At 38.6% G+C, this 23,445-nt stretch overlaps 1 protein-coding gene across 1 annotated transcript in view; it reads left to right on the forward strand.

The window, feature by feature from the left end:
• The window catches only part of LOC122794338 (TNF receptor-associated factor 3-like), a 448,040-nt gene that overhangs the window by 344,476 nt on the left and 80,119 nt on the right, over positions 1 to 23,445 (forward strand). The window contains exons 7-8 of the mRNA XM_044062651.1: positions 1,153 to 1,227; positions 14,029 to 14,121. Of these exons, the coding sequence (XP_043918586.1) occupies positions 1,153 to 1,227; positions 14,029 to 14,121 (168 nt within the window). The remainder of the gene's footprint in view (positions 1 to 1,152; positions 1,228 to 14,028; positions 14,122 to 23,445) is intronic.

Here is a 23,445-nt window from a genome sequence, read left to right on the forward strand (position 1 = left end):
CTAAAGCCCCAGTTCCAGCTGAAGAAAAGCAACCCCATAGCATGATACTGCCACCACCATGCTTCACCATGGGGATGGTGTTCTTTTGGTGATGAGAAGTGTTGCTTTTGTGCCAAACATACCTTTTGGAATTGTGGCCAAAAAGTTCAACCTTGGTTTCATCAGACCATAACACACTTTTCCACATGCTTTTGAGAGACTTGATGTATTGTTTTGAAAATTTTAGCTGGGCCTGGATGTTTTTATGTGTAAGCAAAGGCTTAAATCTTGCAGCCATACCCCATAGGCCAGACATATGGAGAATACGGGAAATTGTTGTCACATGTAGTATACAACCAGTACTTGCCAGAAATTCTTGCAGCTCCTTCAGTGTTGCTGTAGGTCTCCTGACAGCCTCCCTGAACAGTTTTAGTCTTGTCTTTTCATCAATTTTGGAGGGATGTCCAGTTCTTTGCAACATCACTGTTGTCCCATATTTTCTCCACTTTTTGATGACTGTCTTTATTGTGTTCCATGGTGTATCCAGTGCTGTGGATTTTTTTTTGTACCTTTCTCCTGACTGATACCTTTCAACAATGAGATCCCTTTGATGGTTTGTAAGCTCTCTGTGAACCATGGCTTTTGCAGTAGCAGGCAACTGAGTAAATGCCAGGAAAATCCGACTAGGACAGCTGAACTTTATTTGGGGTTAATCAGCGTCTCTTTAATTGATGGCAGGTGTGTACCCAAGAAGACTGAATGCTGTAATTAAATCAAAAGGTGCTTCAACAAAGTATTAGTTTAAGGGTATGCACACTTATGCAACCAGTTCATTGTACATTTTTTATGTTTTATATTTATTCCCCTAACAAAGTTGTATGTTTTCAATTGAATTGTACAGGTTATAGGTCACATTAAAAGTGGGAAAAGTTTTGAAATGATTTATTCTGGTCTCATTTTTTTATATCACAAAAACCTGGCATTTTAACAGGGGTGTCTACACTTTTAATACCCACTCTATGTCTTGTTATCCATTTTTCAGTCACTTCTGCTGAAGGCAGTTTAATGCTGAGGTAGTAAAAGGTGATCAATGAATATACTTTTTTTTGGGGAGGGGGGTTGTTGCTTTTACATGCCTTTTTTTTAAAATACTATGTTATTTTTACTGTGTAGGTACAAAATCACGTACACGAGTGCCCTCTGTCTGAGAATCCCTGTGCCTACAGCAGTTATGGGTGTTATTTTAAGGTAAGTGCTGAACTCATTTATTACCTTTGTGAGCACTGGAAATAATAAGACTGGTTGGGGATGCATGGGAGAGTTTAGAGGTACCTTCAAATTAACTTACCTTTCCCAAGGGCTGTGTACATTTATAGCCTTCTTCCAAAATTCATACAGGGATATGTCATACTGTCAAATATCCTCAAGCACTTTCTACACCACTCTGATAGAAGGCAGAACACTAGAACACAGAAAATAAATGTCTGTGAAATTAGCAAAGAAAAACATAACTAGTCAGTGTGTAACTGATGCTCAGGCTGAACTTTGCATCCTATTCAAATCATCATGTCATTACTGCTTGGTCAGGTTACAACATGCACATAAATAACTTAACATACAGTTATCTGGCTTACATTTGACAAAAACAAAGAGCGAAGAATAATTAAGAAAAGAAAAACATGGATAATAATATATCTGTTCATAGGTGTTTACTAGATTAACAACTGTAAGGACCTTTTTAAGCCTAGTCATGCATCTGAAATCTCTGACCCTTGATAAGTGTAAACAGGGGCTTGGGAGATGAAGCATTTATGAACAGGGGCCCAAGATGAACCATTTACGGGCTGCCTGTGCCCATTAGAGACATAGGTGCCAAACCAGGGATGATTTTCCTGTTCCCTATCCAATTGTCCAAGTTACACTTGAATTGGGTTAGAGAACTCTGCTTCACATGGATAGGGAGCCTGTTCCAGAGAAGAGGTAGTCTTTGGGATACATACCTGTCTATCCATTAGGCCGTATTTGTCTATCACAGGCAAGGTTTAAGTCTTTAGAACAGGTAATTGTGGTGCTTTTTGTTCTGCAGATATGTAGAAGGTCCATCAGAGTGGGGTCTGACAATGCCTTGTATACCAACCATAGATCTGCCTTCAACAGCCTGTAGGAGTCAGAATACAGAGGTAGGGCCTTGGGGTGGTCTTCAGAAGACATGTTACTTATGCACTGCATTCTTTTAGTGAGGAACCTCTGTGGATGTTCCAGTTGTTGAATATGCCTGGTTTGTTGAATATGCCTGGTTTGGTATATACCAAAGGGGGCTTTGTACTCAAAGATAGGTCTGTTGAATGCCGAATACAGTGGAATAATGAATTCCATGGATCTAGTTGCCATACATTTTCTTATAAGTTGCACAATATAGAATAATTTCCTCACAACTGTAGGCACATGATGGTCAAAGTCTAGATTACTGTTTATGTGTGCCTCCAAGTCTCTGAGTACTGGGTCAGCTCTTAGGGGTATGTTGTCAATATGATAGTTAGCAGGAGTGAATGACGTCTTGAAAGATACTATTATGCATTTCTTGGCATTTAGTTTTAATCTGTGACTCCAGGTGTTTTTGTGTCAGCCCTTCCTGGACAACATTTGTGTCAGTGGGGGATACGGTGACTTCTCCTAATTTGCAGCCATCTGCAAGTTGTCAGCCATAGGCCATTCACACTGGCCTTGACTTCCGAGAAGCAAATGTCAAAAAGAAGCAGTCCCAGGACTGATCCCTGAGGGATTATACTTGTGAGTGGCCTCTTTGTAGAGGTGGACTCCCCAATTCTAACTTCCTTGGTCCTGTCTGTGAGCCATCTGGCTATTCACTGGGTAATGTAAGGGTTTGTACCTAAACTCTTGAGTTTGTCAGCAATGCTTGAGTGGGGTCAAGGCAGGCAGTGCAAACCATTTTGCCCTCATCCATTGCTTTGATGACCTTCTAGTTTGGAAGCTACAGTTAAATAACAGTTTCAGAGGGTGTGATAGGTCATGTTTTATGCTGTTTAAAAGACATCCTGGGATATTGTCTGGGACCATTGATGCAGTGTTCTTGGCTTAAAGAGAGCATTAAGGACATGTTCTCTAGTGATAGCAAGTGAGTTATATTTGGAGCTGAATTTGTCTGCCAGTAGGTTTGCTATATATTCTGACTCAGTATAGCTGGCTTCATTCACAATGAGCTCTGCACACAACTTTGTATTGTCTTTGAGGTTGATAACATTGTGAAATAATGCCTTGTGGTTCTCCTTGGCGTGCGAGGCCAAAACTACCTAAAATCTGGCTTTTGTTTGCACTCTCGAGTTGTTTGTTTAGTTTGATGAGAGTGCTGTTATCTTGCTGGGTGCTTCACCTCCTCATTTTTGCCATGATTTTCTGCCTTCTGTTATACAGCCTATTGATGATGTGATTCTACCAGGATGGCTTGTTTTTTGAGTTAGTTCTGAACTTCTTCCTGGTGGGTACAGCTGCCTCATATGTAGCTATTAACATGCTTGTACAGGGTTTCTGCGTACAGTTCTGCATAGGCATCAGTGTTCTCAGGGTTTATGGGGCTTGAAAATTTGCTAGGCTGTCACTAAACAGTAGGAAGTTAGCTGTAGAGTAGTTCCTGAATATTCCAGTATTAGCTGAGGTTCCAGGTTTTATTTTTACTTCAAAGGAGATCATTTTGTGGTCTGACGTTACCAGAGAAGACATTACACTAGTTGGTGTGCAGCAGTCTTCCATATTAGTGAGGACTGATTCCAGTATGGTTGCACCCCTGGCTGGTGTATTGACAGTCTGGTCCAGGGATTTTGTGTTTACTCTGTGCCTGTATGTTTGGTGTCATGTATGAATCCCAGTTAATACTGGGGTAATGAAAGTCACCTGTGAGTATGGTATTGTGTTGGATGGTGAGTGTTTCCAATAAATTTAAATACATGGTATGGATTTCCTGGGTTATACAGGGGAAGCTATGGCTTGTAAGGAAGTGGTATTGGATGTTACCTATACACACACACACACACACACACACACACACACACACACACACACACACACACATATGCACACAAGAAAACTAGTCATTTTTTAAATAATGGAAAGGGGATCAGTGGAGACCCATTATTGGATGATACCACACTTTCAAATGAACCACATTGTTTATTCATCTGAATGGCCCACAATGACTGATTCCCACAGCAGGGTTGTACAAAGTGGCCACTGAAGTTGTTCACCTTTTGTAAGGAACACGTATTTGATGTCATTATTTCTCTCAACCCATATAAAGGTGTGTGACTGATGGTTTCAGCACTATCAAATGCTTTTACAAATGAACTTTGTCTTCTGTTAATTGATTAGTTTTGAATAGACAAAGGTATTATATCTGTGCACTGCCAGAGTGCTTTCCCTGGCTTTGAACAATGTTTCACTAACTGCATACATGTCATCATTCTGCAGGGTGAAGAGAGCTTCTAGGGAGTGCAGTTTTGTTCAGACTCCTAGCATTGAGCAGTAATACGTTTAGCTTGTCCTGAGTAGTTTTGTTAAGATGGAAGGTTTATCAGATTGGCATTGCCTAAAAAAGGCTCTATAGGGATGGAGAATGTTTTGGCCGATATCTAAAAGCCTAGTGGGGACAGGCGAAGACCATCCCTGGCAAAGCAGTGTGGCCATCAACCTTGTCCTCCCAGGCTGACAAGTACTGGGCCCCTTTTGAATGACACCAGTCGCTAAGTCAATTGTTAAATTTGATAATTTTCTGTTGGTATGGTTGAATCGTCCTTGGTGAAGGTAGAGTGCTGCTCAGTGCTAGGCTCATGCCTGCCTATGACACATATTCTGAGAGCTCAGTCATGTCTCTCTTCATATAGTCCTAGGAGGTAAATCTCAGATCATTCATGCCCAAATGGACTATGACTGAGCCATACTGGTACTTAGGAATAAGTGACCTGAGTACTTATGTGATGTGGTGAATCCTAGCCACTGACAGGCAACTAATTGTAACCTTCTCCTTACCCAGCCTGATAAGAGGGACATCAGTGTGTCTCACAGTGGAGTCTCCTGTGACCAGAATATTAGGTTGGGGAGTATTTCACCTTATGGGTTTGGTATCAGAGACGCAATGAGATGTGGCTCTATGTGCTGTGATCGGAATTGTCTTGTTTGTGTACATGTGGAGTTTCTGAGGACTGCACCTGAGAGGCCTTTGAGATTTGGGTAAGTTCAAATACAGATTAGAATAGGATGGCATTATTTTAAATACTAGTATATATACAATTAAGTAAAAATTGTGAATGAATGTAGATTTGAAATATTAAAATTAATTATGAATGGAATAATTAATTAGTTTATTTAACTGAGTGAAGAATAATGTTATTTAAACTGTTTAAAACACCAAACTTCCATGCTTTACCCACACTGGTGAAAATCAAGTAAACCAAAAAGTATTCATACCTGTAAAGCAAGTCCCAAGATGAAGGAAATAAGCACTTTAATTAGTTCATAATAAAAGAAAAATAAAAGTGTGGTTAAGCTGTTTTGTCTTGAAACAACTTTTATAAAGACTTCATCAAGACTTTGTGTCACAGTCCACCACTTCCTTTTTTAAAAGAATGAGTCACATGACATGAAATTTGTTGAAAGTGGGTGAATCTCTCGAAAACTTTGTACGTCATTAAGTTAAGTATTAAAATACATTACATACACATGAAATGAAAATAGTGTGTCCTAAAAGCCTGTTTGTTTCTTAAAATGTTAAAAAACTGAATATTTCATGGAACTATACATGTTATCAAAACTTAGGTATTTAAAAGTATTCAAAAAGTGTTATTTGTTAACTAGATAATTGACAAAAGTATATATCATACATAGGTTACAATTTTGCATATCTTAATTTCAGAGCACCTGTAACTGAAGTTTGTTCATTTAACCCAAGTAGATTAGTTGCATTTTGTTGTCTAGGTAGTTAACAAGTGCACGTGTAAATGCATAAGTCTTTAACATACATAGATCCATGAATTATCTTGTTTTTTGTAACAAACTGGCTTTTAAGACAGTGTTTCCATTTTGTGTATAAGTAATGTTTTTTAAGGGTCTGCTTAAAGGTGTATATGGCTAGTCATCTTATGGGCCCTGTGATCACTTGCCTGGTATGTTTCTATGTTGCAATGTTTTATAGATATTTAATGCTTGTACCTTTAAAAAGCTTTGAAGGACATACAGCCATTATCAGCTGATTTCATGTCATGTGATCCATTCTTTTAAAAGAAAAAATAGTAGATTGCAATATGAGGTTTTGATGAAGATCTGTGGCATCGTTAAGCAAGTATCCATTTTTGATAATTTCTCGACTATTTATCTCAGCGCTTTAAAAAATTTGTATAAACTTGGTTAACCAATGACAGTGATGCTCCGAGCATCATACTATGACAGGTTGGTTGCCCGCTGTTGGAGGAATACTGGGGGTAGTGGCGTTTGGGGAACATTTAAATTAAATTCCTTTTAAGCACAACACTTAGTGTGGCGATAATAAGTACTTGCTGCAGTGTTAATGCAGTTTTGATGGTGCTGATCTGTGAAATTTCATGGAGACCGCCGGAAGGAGAGCACTTTGAAGGTGATGCAATCAGCTGTTCACCACCTAAAACTGCAGGGATGTGGTAAGGACACACAATAGGGACTATCTTGCACAAAGACATACCTGTCAACTTTTTACAGTAAGAAATCTTGTAACCTACACAGCGCTATTACAATCTACAACATCAGCAGCTGTGACAGTATTGTGACAGCCTTCTACCATGGTATAAGTGTTGCCACGATAATGGAAAAGTACAATATATATATATATATATATATGTGTGTATGTAGGTAGATATTCCAATTGATAACATTTACACTCGAATCGTTAGGTCATTGACAGAATGAACAGCTTGCGAATCTTGTCTAGAGCACTCATAAAGAATTGCAGATGATGAAAGATGGAAAATGAAGTGCTTATTGGTAAGGTAAGTTTGGATTTGGGATGCTATTGTTGATATTTTTGGATATGCTGAACGTTTCGGCATGAAGGGGAAGGAATGTGTGTGTGAGTGCTCATGGACTAGGATTATTATTAGAGTAAGGGCTAGGTAAGGGGGCAGATTTAGTGTAGTGGCTACATATCGTTGTATGTAATATGTGTCATCATCTTAATGTACTGCTACTATGTTATGGAAAGGCTTATTCTAAATTAAGGTGCAGGGATGGGGTTGGGGCAAGGACAAGTTTTAGGAATAGGGTTAGCGTACATAAGTTAGATGGCACAGGAGGCCAAACCCCACTGTCCATCTTTACTAATACATGCTAACCATAAACCTGCCCCTGTCTCTAACCCCAACCCTGCACATTACCTTAGAAAACACATTTATGCAACTCTACTACTATTCAGACAGAGTATGTCTGAATTTAGTGGTAGGGTTTAGGTTAGTGGATGACAAAAGGAAACTGTTTGTTTTCCTTGTCCAATCCTTTTTTGATGTTGTGGATGTTTTGGTATGTTGATTTTTGAAATGCCATGTTTTTTGACACTTGTGCAGATAATATCAGCCAATACAAACAGCATACATAGCACCAGGACAGGTAATCTGAAGCAAAAGTCCATTCCAGCAGTCTGTTTTAATTGTGTGGGAAAATGTTCTTTTGCAGTCTATGTTCATGTCAACTCCTAGTCTTAGAACTACACTAATTTTTTTTTTGCACTCTGCATATAGACTTTAACAGCTGAATGTAGTTATTGTACCTATAGCCCAGCCCTCAAGAAGCAAAAAAAAAAGAAAATACAAATATTGTAAGTAGGGTTGTGTGTAAAAGGATTCTGTATCAGCCAGTTCATGTACCCAGTGTAATACGTGTAAGAGTGGATTGAAAGTGCACCTCTACTATGCATGTGAGCTAAAGCAAGCACTTGATAACCACTATAACGTCTGCAAGTCTCTGCCAAGAAGCAAACAAAAAAGTGAGGATGAAATATGGTACCTAGCTTAACAACTTGCAACATAAGCCCATTCCAGTGTTATGTTTATATGGTACAGAAATAAATTCAGTGCCAGTTTGTGCATATGCGGAATTCTACTCATTTAAGACTGACCCCAGTATGTTTTTACAATATGCACATAAAACGAAGCAAGCATTTGAGTGGCTATATAATATGTTAAAATCTCTCCTAAGAAGCTAACAAAAAGGCCAACAGAGAATATAGTACATATAGAACCTACACCAAAGTCCATTACAAAAGTCTGTGTACATGATGTGGAAAAATGGTCAGTGTCAGTCTGTGCATATGCCTTGTATAGCTCCTGTGGTACTGGCCTGAATGTGTTCCCACTCTGCATATATGAAATTATGCAAACACCTGAGTGACACTATGATGTGTACAAATCTCCCAAGACACAAATAAAAAGACAATAGAAAATATGGTATACAGCTCAACAGCCTGCAGCAGAAGTCTATTTCAGCAGTCTATTTCAAAGTGCTGTGCATTTGAAATTGATTAGTTAAGTACCACTATCATTTGTATGCATCAGACCCCTCCCCCAGAAAGCAAACCAAAAACCAGTACAAATATTGTGTGAAGCAGTATGAGCATGTAATCTGCAGCAACGGTCTTTTCCAACGGCTTGTTTAAATGTACACAGGATAATTCTGTGCCAGCCGAGGCTCCATAGCAGCTTGTGTTCCCATACTGTGCACGTGAACAGACAAAGTCTATTAAAAGGTTTGTTTATGTGGTGTGAAGAAACATTCAGTGCCAGCCAAACATATGCCTAGTACAACTCCTGTAGGCGTGGCCTGAACGTGTCCCTGTATTTCGCACGTGAAACTAAAGAAGCACTCAAGTACCCGTATAATGTGTACAGGCACTTCCAAGAAACAAAGAAGTCAGCACAAAATGTACACAAAATAAATCCACGGGTTTGAAAGTGCAAGAAAATTAACTAAATTCACCTTCTTCAATAACACTTTTAACAGGTTAAAATGATTACAATATACCATGTCACTTAATTTTAGTATTTTTTTCCAGAGAAACATGCACCTAGACCCGCTTTACAAAAGCATTTCTTTTTTTGGTACTTTTCTGTTATCGGGGCAACAGCTCTAATCGGCATTTGAAATTCATGCTAATCCAAAATCTGTTATTCTATCAACTTTATATGTTTGTAAGAGCAATATTTAAAAGTTATCCATATTTTTGACCCTTTTTCCCCCAATTATATATGGCTTTGTTCAGATTTCTGTATCTTAGAGGTTGAGAGGTATGGAGCACAGAAGGACTTCCCAAAGTGAAAGTGTTGTACAAACGCACGATGAAACAGCCGTTTCTCTCATAGGTTGCTCTTCTGCTAATGCCACAAGTGAAGTATTTGACTCTGCTGATTCAGGGTGTCAGAAAAGCTTTGTTTGTGAACTGAACAATGTAAGTAAGAGTGATTAACTAAGGGCACTTGCAGGCAGTGAGCTTTCTAGGTACATTTTAATTGCTTAATGTTGCCATGCAGTTGCCAAGTACGGCCAATTTATATTTTGTCTTTGAAGATGGTCATGCATGAAACTGATCTGGTAGCTAGCACCCTATTTACCCAAAGTTAGCACGCAAATAAACAGAAAACCTGCAATGAAACTGAATCCGTCGCTCATATGATGTGCTATATAACTGAAAAGTAATTTCTGACTTTTAAACCTGATACTGCGTGTGTCGTGAACTTTGACATTACGGCTGCAGTTCCACAGAAGTAGCACTCCGTAGCTTCAAGTAAAATGTCAACCCTGCCAAAAGTCTTGCCATGGGATCTCTGTGCTACTCGCCGAGTACTGTAATACATCAATTACATATATTTACACACACCGGTATATTATTTCATGTGCCATTTCTGAGTTGGCGAGCACGTTTCATCTTTTGCTATAGTTAGCTGTGTGGCTTGCTTTCTTTCTCTAGAAGCAACAAGCTGACACTCTAAGGCATATCCATCAGGGAAGTTTCTACCCATTTCACCAGGAAGGTTGTTAAGTGAGGATCCGCTTTGATGTACGTGTTTGTGCAGTGCTGATGTGATTATTTTCCTTTTGATGTTTGGATTTAGTATATGTAAATAAGGTGTTGGTTTTATATGCCTGATATACAGATTTGGTTCCAAGTGGTCATTAGAGCTGTTGCCCCGATAACGGAAAATTACCCTTTTTTCTACCCACGCATAATGTGTAATTGTATGAAATCACAATCATGGTTTAGGTGGGAAGCAAATTGAAGGGAAAACTAAGTTAGAAGTCTCTTTCAGTTTAATGGCTTCTCGAGTGCACTTTAAATAAATGTAAGTTTCAAGTAATTCACTAATGCTCATAAACAATCTGTTTTCAATTTAAGGATTTCTTTGTTTTGTTTGACAAATGGACCTCTGTGCTATTGCTGTTAACATTTCAAATAAAAAAAATAAATGAAATCCAAATCTGTGTAATTATTGTAAATGTAACAAGCATAATGATAATTGAGCAGACTGAACATTATTGTAACTGGGAAGATGGTACAGGCGGGAGGGCCTTGTGCCATTACCCTGCCTAGGGCCCTACTGCACCATGCATTGAGCAGACTGAACATTATTATAACTGGGAAGATGGTACAGGCGGGAGGGCCTTGTGCCATTACCCTGCCTAGGGCCCTACTGCACCATGCATTGAGCAGACTGAACATTATTATAACTGGGAAGATGGTACAGGCGGGAGGGCCTTGTGCCATTACCCTGCCTAGGGCCCTACTGCACCATGCATTGAGCAGACTGAACATTATTATAATTGGGAAGATGGTACAGACGGGAGGGCCTTGTGCCATTACCCTGCCTAGGGCCCTACTGCACCATGATCTGACTCTGTATCCCTACTGTCAGGTAATACCTTCAGTTTTATAAGAAATTAGCAATATTGCTGATAAGAATTCCGTTGTTACTGCTAACATTGTTCTTTTAAGCAAACATCAAGGAAATACATAAGTTTTTAGGACATGTTTCATCTTTATTCTTAACAAATTTGCAAATAAATTTCCTTGTTTTGCACCCAAACTAAACTCACTAGGACTGGAAAAATGTCCTTCTCCTTCATCCTATTACAGCAGCACTAGTTGTAAAGCTACTTGCCAGAATAATGAATCATGGTATGCCACCGCTCGTAATCTTACACTGGCATAATTAAAGCACATACGGCCTTATATGCTACTTACTTACTATGCTAATAGACAATGACTTTAGGTTAACTAGTAGAATGCAGGAAACAAAATGGAATTATACAGTTTCTTAAATTTGCTTCAAGTGTGGAAAAAATGTAGACTAATTTGTATTTTGAGTCCCCTGGCCAACGTACTTGGAAGGGCTGCTCATGTGTAGGTTGATAGTTTATCAATCAGCATAACCCCAACCACCCATCAATCCATCCTTATAAGCATCCATCCATAAACTATTTTATAAACCACTTATGCTGTTGAGGGTTGCAGTGGTACAGGCAGAAAAGAGTAAACTAGACTCATCTATCCCCAGTGTTTGTCTTCTCCATTGAAATTCCCTGTTATTCTATGTCAGACTTAGAGGTATAATCCCCCAAAGTGTCCTCAGTCTGCTGTGTGGTGTAGATTCTATGAGATGAGTTAGCTGAGGTGGGTTGTACAGCGCAAGAGTGGCATCAGAGTGTCTGTCCTGTGAGGTGTAAAGGGTAGCTTCATTGAGAAGATACAAGGCAATTGGGCCGTATGGCCATTTATGCCTTACACTTACCTTTAGACCTTATCTCTTTATTCAAGGAGCAGTTAGCCAGTTATGCCTGGGGTGAATTTGTGAACAACCATCAACTTGAATAACTCCTTTTAAAGGAAAATAGTGTATCACATGGATTAATCTGGAGAGAGAGTTTATTCTAGAGAAGGGGTAGGGGTAGTTGCTGTATGATGTCTTTCCACTCTGATCTATTTATTTGTTGAAACAGGTGTAAGAGGTCTTGGACTGCCAAGATGCCTAATGGCCTGAAAAACATAGCACATATTGCCCTTAAGGAGTCTATAGGACACTGAATAGCGGTACAGAGCTTGCAGACCGCTCCTGGTAACTTAAGTCTTTTAGGTCCTTGATCTTTTTTTATTAAGGATTTTTGGGCAGTGACATTCCAAAGGAGGCAGTATATTGTACAATGGGTCTAATCAGTGCAGAATATAAAGGAGTAAGGACTTCTTTTCATCTAGTGACGATATTTGTGATCAGCCGCAACAAGCTTAATATATCAACAACAGATTTAAACTTCCAATCCGAACCCGCAGCGAAGAGAAGAGTGATATCGGGAATCAGAGACTTGGTATTGGATGGTGCACCATTCCCATCTCTGTTATACGTGTACTGAGAGGCATGATTCTTCTGGAACTGGAGCAGGTCCTCCTCTCCCTTTTATGATAATGGAAACTAGTACTACACTGAAAAGGCATGTTAACCACAGCACTGGAACAATGTCTGGCATTTTCAGCACTTCTGGCTGCTTCTCATATGCTTCCTTGGCTTTGAAACAGTGGAAATGTTTAGTTGCTATGGTGACCTAATCTATAAAATGTATCCAGTCCTATCAGCTGCTTCTGCCACTGCTTCCTCAGATGAAGGCATTTCCTCCAGATTCACAAAGTCCTCACAATGTGCCTTATTTCACATGACTCTGTCCCATTTGATATCACTGTTTTTCTAGCCTTGCCGAGAACAGACTCCGCAATATCCTACCAGCCTCTCCTATGTTACCAGATGGATTGCTCCAAACTGTTTGAGACCATATGACAAGTATGGCCTTACCAGACTACTTATTGACATACTTTATTATTTGCATTGAACTTATTAGGTACTCTGTACAGCATATTACTTGATGATTCGTAAGGGCTTTTTAAGTAGACGTTTTGCACACATATGTGTGTCTTTTTTCTATATTGAATCAATGATATGTACATATATATATATATATATATATATATATATATATATATAGCCATACTTTGCCCCTGCTGACTGCTAGTCATTGGCCACTTCACTTTCTGGCCAATTGGTCCATTTCTTCCCCATTACCAGGGAAGTGTTGACTGGGAGGGGTCATCATTAAGGGAAGCATCAGGAGCAATTCATGTTTTCTGGTTCTTGTTCTAATGTCTCTGATCACACTCAGTTTAGTAACAGAGAAGGAGACATGCATTAGACTGGCAGCGAGTGATACTCCCCGTAGTTCTACAAGGGATGTTTCCCCCCCTGTGAAGCCCTATCTAACCCAAAACCCTATAAAAGGTTTCTGCCATCTCCACTAGAGAAGTCGCACCAGCTTGGTGTATCCAGAGTACATGCATCCTTCCCCACCCATCCCCGGAGACGTAAGCAGCCAGTACTCCTTTCCTCTTCCATTCCTCTATTGGGGAGGCTGCATGTCAAATGCTGTTCACCTGGGTTACAGTCCACAGAATATGGCTCATCAATATATATAGATAGTGTATGTATTATGCCTATAGCAAGCAGTCATTTATAAGTGCTTGATTCCTCGATTTCTTGCTGTGTAGAATTCTCTGTTTATGCCTCTTACTCTGTGATAAAATACATTTTTGTTGTACTAGTCATGACATGTTTTGACTCTTGGACACTGTCTTTCTGTCTGCTTTATTATGTATCATACCATATGAATGTTTTATTTGAAAATTTGTATGTTATTGTGTTTTGCTGTCTTGGTAGCTTGGTAAGTGAAGAATTATCAAATAAATAAACAAATAAATAAGTACATTGTATTTCATTAGTATAATTCACCTAGTCAAAAACCTGCATAAATAAGTAAAATAAAAAAGAATGTTAAGTACGTAAGTAACTAAATAAATTAAAGGACACAAACAACTCTGTTTTCATGACCTGAATAAATAAAATATGTGGATGTCATTTATGTTTATTAACCCATTCTTTCACATAAATCAGTTGCATAGTTGACATAATTTTGTTTCTTGCTAAACAGGGAACCAAAGAGAAAGTAAAGGAACATGAAACAAATAGCATGCAAGAGCATATGCACCTGTTACTGAAGGGCAATGCAGCTTTGACAGAAAAGGTTTGTCTGTGTTCTTTTTGCTAGCATGTTTAGTTTACATTTTAGAGATGTGTTTATTTAGTAATACATTTTTGCTTTATTTATAAAACACTGCAAGTATGTTGTTTTGAATTATCGATGGCTTTTGTAATGGAGTAAGGAATTAGTAAGCCCTCCATTGTTGTACCAGCAAAATGAAAGTGCCATGTTTACAACCCCAGTGTGATCCATCCACAACCCCTTTCTCCTTTTTGCACATGGGGTTGGGGTGTCACTTCGATAGTGACAATCATCTAGAGCCAAGGATCACATCTCCAGATGGCTAGCTCTGCCATGGTCATCCGAGAAAAAGTCAACCACTATTTTCTGAGTTAGAACATAACATTTGTGAGCTGCACTGAAGCCTTATACCTGCAGCATATAAAATAGACATATTTTACAAATTGTGACCTTGTGTACCCAATGCATATGTGCAATATATGTGTTTTTCTGTGGCATGAAGATATTTGTTGAACATATTACCTTTTTCTATGAAAGCTATAAACTCATAACATTTGTAACTGCCTTCTGCCATCTGTATATGTATATATATATATATATATATATATATATATATATATATATATATATGATAAGAAATCTATGGCAGGCATGTGAACCACAGAAAATAATTATTATGCCCTGTGATTACTAGATTGGGGACTATTCCTAACCCAGAAAGGTAAAGAACTTAAAAATAACAAGTAAAAAATCCTTATCTGGTAAATGTTAAACAATGCTTGAATATATATGTGATTTCTATGTGAAAAAGATTTAAGCCAAGTAGCTGAATGAACAGTCAGAATAAATGTGTAACAAAAGTGTCAGGAGGACAGAACTACCATGGAGTTTTTCATGTGCATGGCTGGTGAGATTTGATTCTCTGCACTTATGTATTTGCTTGTATTCTGGAAATTCAGGATATTGCTGCACAGAGTTCAGTAATACTTTCAATTAAAAATAAATAGGAATGTATCTAGCTAAAGACAGCTCATAATCAATTTGTTATTATTTCTCAAATTAAGTATTTTTAGTTATTGACACTTAAAATCTTGTGTCTGATTATCTATTTACTTATTTATTACTTGCTAAGAGTGTATTTAATGATAAATGATGGCAAGTGGCTGGTATCCACCTTTAACTGGCCAAACTGTTCTGCTATATACTATTATTTGTGTATTGTGTTTATAATTGTTTTGCTTATAAACGAGACTGACATAGTAAGGTCCTTGGTCAGGTAGTCTATGATAGCGGGAGTTTACTACCTTGAGCTTGGACAGAAGGTCATAGTGTTATTGAATATTATCAGCCTTTCCTGCAAATGAGTGTGTGTGCATGTGTGTGTGTGTGCATGTGTGTGTGTGTGTGTGTGTGTGTGTGTGTGTGTGTGTGTGTGTGTGTGTGTGTGTGTGTGTGTGTCTGTGTGTTTTTGTGTTATGCTCAAAAAATGACTAATGTAGATTGTTTGAATTATTTTAAAATTAAATATTTTAAACTGACTCCTGAAGAATGTATAAAACAAACATTCACAGAGTATAGAATAAAGACAGATAGTGCCAGCAATTATATTGTAGAAATAAGCACTTGCTTTCATAGGTGGGTGAGTGGATGTATATATATGTATATATATATATGTATATATATAATATATATATGTGTGTGTGTGTGTATGTATATATATATATATATATATATATATATATATATATATATATATATATATATATATATATATATATATAGATATAGATATATCTGTATATTTGAGAGGGCTGCAGATCACTTGGTAGGAAGTAGCACTTAGCATACTCCATACTCCCTAAGGACATATGGTTGACAAACCCGTAAATTAGCACTGCTAAAGAGATGCAGAGGAACTGAGACCTCTACCAGTCAAGTGGGTCCCAACTGCACAACAATAGGCTACAGCACTGCACATGGGTAGAGGAGGACCCATAGATGCAGCCTAGCCATCATAGCAGGTTCCACAAGCAAAGGGGGAATCCAGCAATTTAAATACACATACAGGTCATGGGTTTAAATGTTTTCAGTATAACCGGGGGGGGCATGAGTAGCACCAATGCCAAATGAGGTAATGTAATTTAAGGAGTTATAAAGTAGGAGTAGCACTACACCAGTAATGGGTTGTATGCAGAAAAACCGTTACACCAAACTACCATAAATGTCTGTACCCTAGCCTTGAGAAGGTGAAAGAGTTGCCAAGAGGAGTACAGCATTGGACATGACTGTTGATGAGCTTCAGTGGTTAAAAGAGAACAATATTTGCCTAGGCAGTTCATTCCAGTTAGGGTCCAGATAAGGACACCTTTTCAGGTATCACTGGCCAGATATCAACTGGAGTGGAAAAGAAATCAAGGAAATAAGGTGTCACATGCTCAGTGATATCCCAGTGAATGATTTAATGGCAGATATTTTAATACCACAGTAACTTGTGTTTGTGTGGTTACATGCAGGCAGGGGGCAAGCACATGCAAAGGGCAGTCGGGAAGGGTAGGGAGACCCTGCCACTGCCCACACTTCTAACAAATGCTGTTGATTTGGCTTTTTTTTTTTTTTTTTTTTTTCGTGTGTGTGTGTGTGTGTGCGCGTGTGTGTGTGTGTGCGCGTGTGTGTGTGTGTGGAGTGTCTAGTTAGTAACAGTGAGCCTTAATATGAAACACAGCTATTGAAATGTCAGTTGCTTCCACTGGAAGGGGCTACTTCAAGGGGTGAGTTAGGTGGTAGTATCACTCATGAATTGTGAGGCATCATTGTCAGAAAATGGTGGACTTTATTTGGTGAGGAGATTGGGCAGGTTCACAAAGAAGTAAAATAACTGTAAAAGTACAATTATTTGACTTTTTAAGCAGATAACTAACCAATGGCTTGTAAACCAACTCAGTAGCTGGTTAATGTGAACTTCTTCTTGACTGCCTCTTTGGTTTCTGTGTGGGAGAAATATAAGGCAGTAGCTGAATGAAGAGCTGAAAAGAAGAAGAGAGTAAAGAGAGTAAAGAGAGTAAAGAGAGTAAAGAGAGTATAGAGAGTAAAGAGAGTAAAGAGAGTATAGAGAGTATAGAGAGTATAGAGAGTATAGAGAGTAAAGAGAGTAAAGAGAGTATAGACGTGCCCCAGAGTATAGACGTACCCATTGGCTTTTGTAGCTTACGGTCAGCGATTCTTTCTGTTAAGAATAGTGAGGAAAAGTGTAGCTACAGACAGATGGTTTTCTTTCTTGTAATCTATTTGTTGAAAATGGCATTTTTTTCCATTTACTGTTTCGTAGTTCTTGGCATATTTAATTAACTGTACTGATTAACTTGTTTTCCTTAAGTAAAGCATTTTTATTTATTCACTTTTAAAAAAACATTTAGGCTGGTTGTCTATTTATTTACATATTAATTAAGATGGTATTTATTGCTAACTTGTGACAAGCTGGGCTGCTTGACTGTTGTTTTGTTATATAAAGTATTTTTATTTAATTTTAGAAACATTGAGGCTGGTTGTCTATTTTATTTTATAATAATTGATAAGAGGGTATACATTGCTAAATACTGACAAGCTGTTGGTATAACCTGCTAATTGGCCACACTACTCTGCTACACAGTATAATTTGTATTTATAATTATCTGGCTTATTAACAAGAGTGAAACAATAAATTGGAAGTGCCCAGCCATGTAATCCTAGGTGGTAGCAATTTATTACGTCAAGTCAGGACTGAAAGCTGTAGTGTTGGAAAATATTACCAGCCTTCCCCTGAAATAAATGTGTGTGTGTATGTCTCTGTGGGTCTATATTATTTTCTCGAAGACTGACAATATCAAAGCTGATATTGTCGGCATGAAAATAACAAAAGTGCAGAACATCGAACGGTTAAACGGAAATCTCCGTAAGGGGAGAGTTCCATTTACTTCAATGTAGTGCAGTCTCGGAGTTGGTTTATTTAAGTAGCGGGGGGGTGGGGGTGCAGGGGGGCTTGCACCCCTGCCTCCACCCTTTAGTTTTAGGTTGATCTTTAGTGATTCGAACTATTAAACTTTTGATGATCTAATATAGGCCCATCTGTGCATTAGATAGCATATCATAGAGTAGCATAGTATAACATAACATCACATGATATGATATGCAGTAACATAACATAATGTGGCATAGTGTAGCATAGTATAACATAATGTGACATGATATGATAGATAGTAATATAACATAACATAATATAACAGAGCATAGCATATCATAATGTAGCATAGTATAACAAAATGGTATGATATCATCTTAGCAAAACCAAATCTACTCGAGGTACATGCTCTAGGGATATAAACCTCAACACAACAATGAATAGAACATGCTGGAGGGATAGATTCCCTTCGCAGAGACTTCCCTTACTATGGAACAGGGTCCCGATCTACATAAGACAGAGCCCCTCACTATCACTCTTCAAGCGGAACCTTGATGAGTGGATGGGTAACAGAAAGTTCACACCGGGAATCGCACCAACAGCACTACTAGGTAGGGGCCAAGGGTATTAGCTGCTAGTACAGGGGTCTAGGGAACTACTAAAGGGGCGGTGAATACCGCACAATGGGGCTGGGCTAATATATGCCTTCGGGCAGATAGCCCAGTACCAACCTATGAACCTATATGTGATATAGCATAATGTAGCACAGTAATAACATAAAGTGACATGGTATGATATGCAATAACATAACATAGCATTGCAAAGCATATAATGCAGCATAGTATAATATAATGTGACATGGTATGATATACAATAATGTAACTTAACAGAAAATAACATAACATAGCATATCAAAATGCAGCACAGTATAACATAACATGACATGATATGATATACAAAAACATAACATATCATAACATAAAAAACATCGGCAGAAGAAGACTGAGTCTACCTGGCTTTACTGAGCATTGCAGGCAGCTCAGGTTAGCTGTCCCTCCATTTTTCCTTCTTTTCACTGCTTCTCTCACATATCCTGTCTTTTTTACCCTCTGCTATCCATTTTCACAACTCATTTTGCTGGTTTTCCATCTTCTCTGTGAAGAAGTATTTCCTAAAGTCTAGGTTGAAGTAGCTGAACTGTGTCCCCATGAACTGATAGTCATTCCCCCACGCACCTACCTGTTCTGTCCTTCCTGTTCAGCTTATTTTCTTCATAAAGCTTTTTTAATGTCATGTCCCTCTATCACTTTTCTTTTTCTTAAAAAAAATATGTGTAATCTCTAACCAATCCCTTGCATATAACAAACATCCCTTTTGCCACTCTGTGTATCCTGTATAGTACTATAATGCCTTTTGTCATGTGGTGTTCAGACATGAACATGATATTCTAGCTGTAGTCTTACAAATCCATGGTAGAGGTCCATAAACAGCTTACTATCACTGGATTCCACACCCCTGGGTATATAACCTGGAATCTGATTTGCCCTCAATGCCGTCCTGTCGCACTAATTCTGATGTTTCATGGTTCATGTAATTCTAATCCCAATATACTACTTCTGTTGTGTTTTTATGAAGGTCAACCCCTTTGTAACAGCATATTGCATTTCTTGGCTTTTTTTTTTACCCATGTAGGTCAATACACTATTCAAAAAGTTGAAACAGAAATGTACCATTCAAATATGCCACCAGCCCTATTAGGGGCCATCATCTGACTTGTACTGCATACTTCATAATCATGAGATAAATTACAAAGAGACTGATTCATTTTTGCATGGCCTGTGTGAAGTGATGGACGAATGCATTAAAGAGAAATAAACTGCTTTCTGTGGGACATTGACATTTTCCCATCTGAAAGCTACCCTTCACTACCATTCTGTGCTTCCTGCCTTTTACCCATGTTTCCATCTAGCTGTACAGTTTACTACCTGCTTGTAACTTTGTTATTAACACAAGAAGTATGCAGTGCAAGATTAAATTCAAAGCTTTGACATCTAGATAGCTCATGTCCACAAGGTTTTATCTATCTCTTTCTGCAGCTCTGTCACCTAACTTCAATCTGAAAAGTTCTTCTTGCTGTAAATTGATGTAGGATTTTATCAAGTAGTCCATTTTACTCCATCAGTCTTGTGAGCCTTTTACTCTAGGACCAGCACCATTGTTTTCCTCACAGCAGTCAGATTCAGTGGTTTGCCTTTTGATGGACGTCCTTCTCTAAGGCTGTTTATCCCCTATACAATCTGTTGAAAAACTCTGTAAGAAGGTTCAAGTCACATTTCTTTAAGATCTGGTTAGAATCCTATCAGGTCATATATCAATCCTGCCATTTTGACTATAGCACCTTTCATACTTCCTTAGCTCTGATACACCATATGTCCCTCAGTCCCCCTTCTTCTACCCAGCTATCCCATTATCTTTAATGAACATTGATGAGAAGTATTCTTTCAGAATGCTCACCTGTCCCCCTGCCTCTTTATACTTCTGTCCTTCCCAAATCAATTAACCTATTTCCCACCTTTTTTCCTGACTTGGTGCCTACTGCAGTCTTTCTTCCCATTCTTCACTGGCCCTTCTCAGAAACATTGCTGTCTTGCTTCTGAACTTCAGTTATTATTCCTTCTCATTACCCTTCGTAGCTTTCCCCTCTCTACTAAATGATACTGTTAATTTCCTTCTTTGCCATTTCTACATTCCTTAACCCATTGTTCATACTGCATACAGCTCCCTTTATTATATGCCACACCTTGCTTTTCCCTCATATTCCCAAGATGCTTGGGTCTAATTTCCCATTGTTTGCTATCTGTAACCCCAGACTCTGCTCTTTATAACCCATCTTATTTCCCTTTCTGCGACTTTTGTAGACCACATAGCTGCACCTCATCTGTTTGCCACTAGAAGCGTAACCTTTGTTTACTCTCCTTTCCCATTTTTTTCAAAGAACCATATTAAGCATTTCTAGTTCCAATTCCAGCTGTTCCTCTATGTTGGAACTTTTTAAGCTGAATGTCTTTGTAACCCTGCTTCCTCTGTCCAGTTAGATCATGGAATGCTGCATTCCACTTGCACATAGATGTCTCCCATTATTACCACCCTCCCCTTCCTGTCTTTAAACAGCTTGACATCCTTGGCAGTTACTTTTGGCAGGTTGTAAAAGTGTTATAGACGGAAAATTGCACATTGCTCAAAAAATAATTGTCTACCATTGCCTGTACATCTTTATTGATAGTTTCATTTCTTTATGCTAAGACTATTCATTTTGTTCTTATAATTGTTCATTTTTTGTCAAGTCTTATAATCCTTTATTTAACAAAAGAAATAAAAAGGTCACACAGAAAACTCTCATAGGCAAAATCATCCAAAAAGACCCTAGCAAGCCAGAGACTTCATTGTGTAATGCATTAAACCTCCTGACAAGAAAGCACATGTGAAATATGCAAATGACTCATTAAGGGTATTCAAGTGTTTCAGCTACGTAGTTTCTGAATGCCCCTTACATTTTACTTATAACAGTCTTTATTGAGGCATTCAGGTCTGTATAGTTAAACCCTTCTATTTACTGACATTAGCGGGGAGGACCCTACTAATGCAAATATTTACTGACATTAAAGGGGGGACCATACTAATTCAAATATTTACTGACACCAAAGGGGAGGACCTTAGTACTGCAGCAAATATGTGATTTTTGCAGATCATCTTGTAGAAATTCACATTGCTTATTAAAGTAATTTTATTATCTGGCTTTCAGTCATCAGCATATTTGGTTATCCAGACCTCAGTTCCCATTCTTACATCTGAGAATAGACCAAAGACAAGTGGCCACATTAATCCCTTGAGGAATACATAAGTATCAGTTTATCCTGACTAGTTATGTATTGATTTGCTAGTGTTTTACTTATTTAGTAACATGTTGATTGAAATTTCATGCCAGTTATACACTTATGTGGAGTAGTGCTGTTATACACTGATATGGAGTAGTGCTGTTGTACACTGATGTGGAGTAGTGCTGTTGTACACTGATGTGGAGTAGTGCTGTTATACACTGATGTGGAGTAGTGCTGTTGTACACTGATGTGGAGTAGTGCTGTTGTACACTGATGTGGAGTAGTGCTGTTGTACACTGATGTGGAGAAGTGCTGTTATACACTGATGTGGAGTAGTGCTGTTATACACTGATGAGTAGTGCTGTTATACACTGATGTGGAGTAGTGCTGTTGTACACTGATGTGGAGTAGTGCTGTTGTACACTGATGTGGAGTAGTGCTGTTATACACTTATGTGGAGTAGTGCTGTTATACACTGATGTGGAGTAGTGTTGTTATACACTGATGTGGAGTAGTGCTGTTGTACACTTATGTGGAGTAGTGCTGTTATACACTGATGTGGAGTAGTGTTCTTGTACACTTATGTGGAGTAGTGCTGTTATACACTGATGTGGAGTAGTGTTGTTGTACACTTATGTGGAGTAGTGTTGTTGTACACTTATGTGGAGTAGTGCTGTTATACACTGATGTGGAGTAGTGTTGTTGTACACTGATGTGGAGTAGTGCTGTTGTACACTGATGTGGAGTAGTGCTGTTGTACACTGATGTGGAGTAGTGCTGTTGTACACTGATGTGGAGTAGTGCTGTTATACACTGATGTGGAGTAGTGTTGTTATACACTGATGAGTAGTGCTGTTATACACTTATGTGGAGTAGTGCTGTTATACACTGATGTGGAGTAGTGCTGTTATACACTGATGTGGAGTAGTGTTGTTGTACACTTATGTGGAATAGTACTGAGTGCCTGAGCGAAGATAGGACAGTCTCAGAGTATATCAAGTCACTTTCCATCAAATGTGTAACTTAAACTGAAAGCATAGACAGTAGCACAATGACACTGAGAAGATGGACACTAAATGGACCTACCTCTCCACTGCAGGACCCATGGTAGGATTACTGTCAATTCAGACTATGAGTTTTTGATTTTTTTTCTTTGAGTTGCAGTTTGGTCAAAACATAAGTACATGAAGTAATACAGTGCCAGATTGGGAAAATGGTAAGCATGATCAGCCCTTCATCACCGCTGCCATTACTACTTCAACGAATGCTACATGATTCAATTGGCAAGACCTCCGCTTACAAACCCATTCTGTTCCATATCTACTAGAAGTTGGTCATTTGTGTGATTTGTGGTGGTGCTGCGGTAGCGTTGTTGCCTCACAGATGTTGTCCGGTTCAATTCTCAGCTAGAACGTCTTCTGCGTGGAGACATGCGTGAATGGGCGTACCTTCGTTGAAGGTTGTGCGTCAGGCCTGGCAAGCCGGTATGTAAAAATCCACTGCCAATCATTAGCGGATCGGAGTTCCGCTGTG

This window comes from Protopterus annectens, chromosome 1.part0, assembly GCF_019279795.1.
Source record: "Protopterus annectens isolate FY-2018-M chromosome 1.part0, PAN1.0, whole genome shotgun sequence".
Classification (NCBI taxonomy): domain Eukaryota; kingdom Metazoa; phylum Chordata; order Ceratodontiformes; family Protopteridae; genus Protopterus; species Protopterus annectens.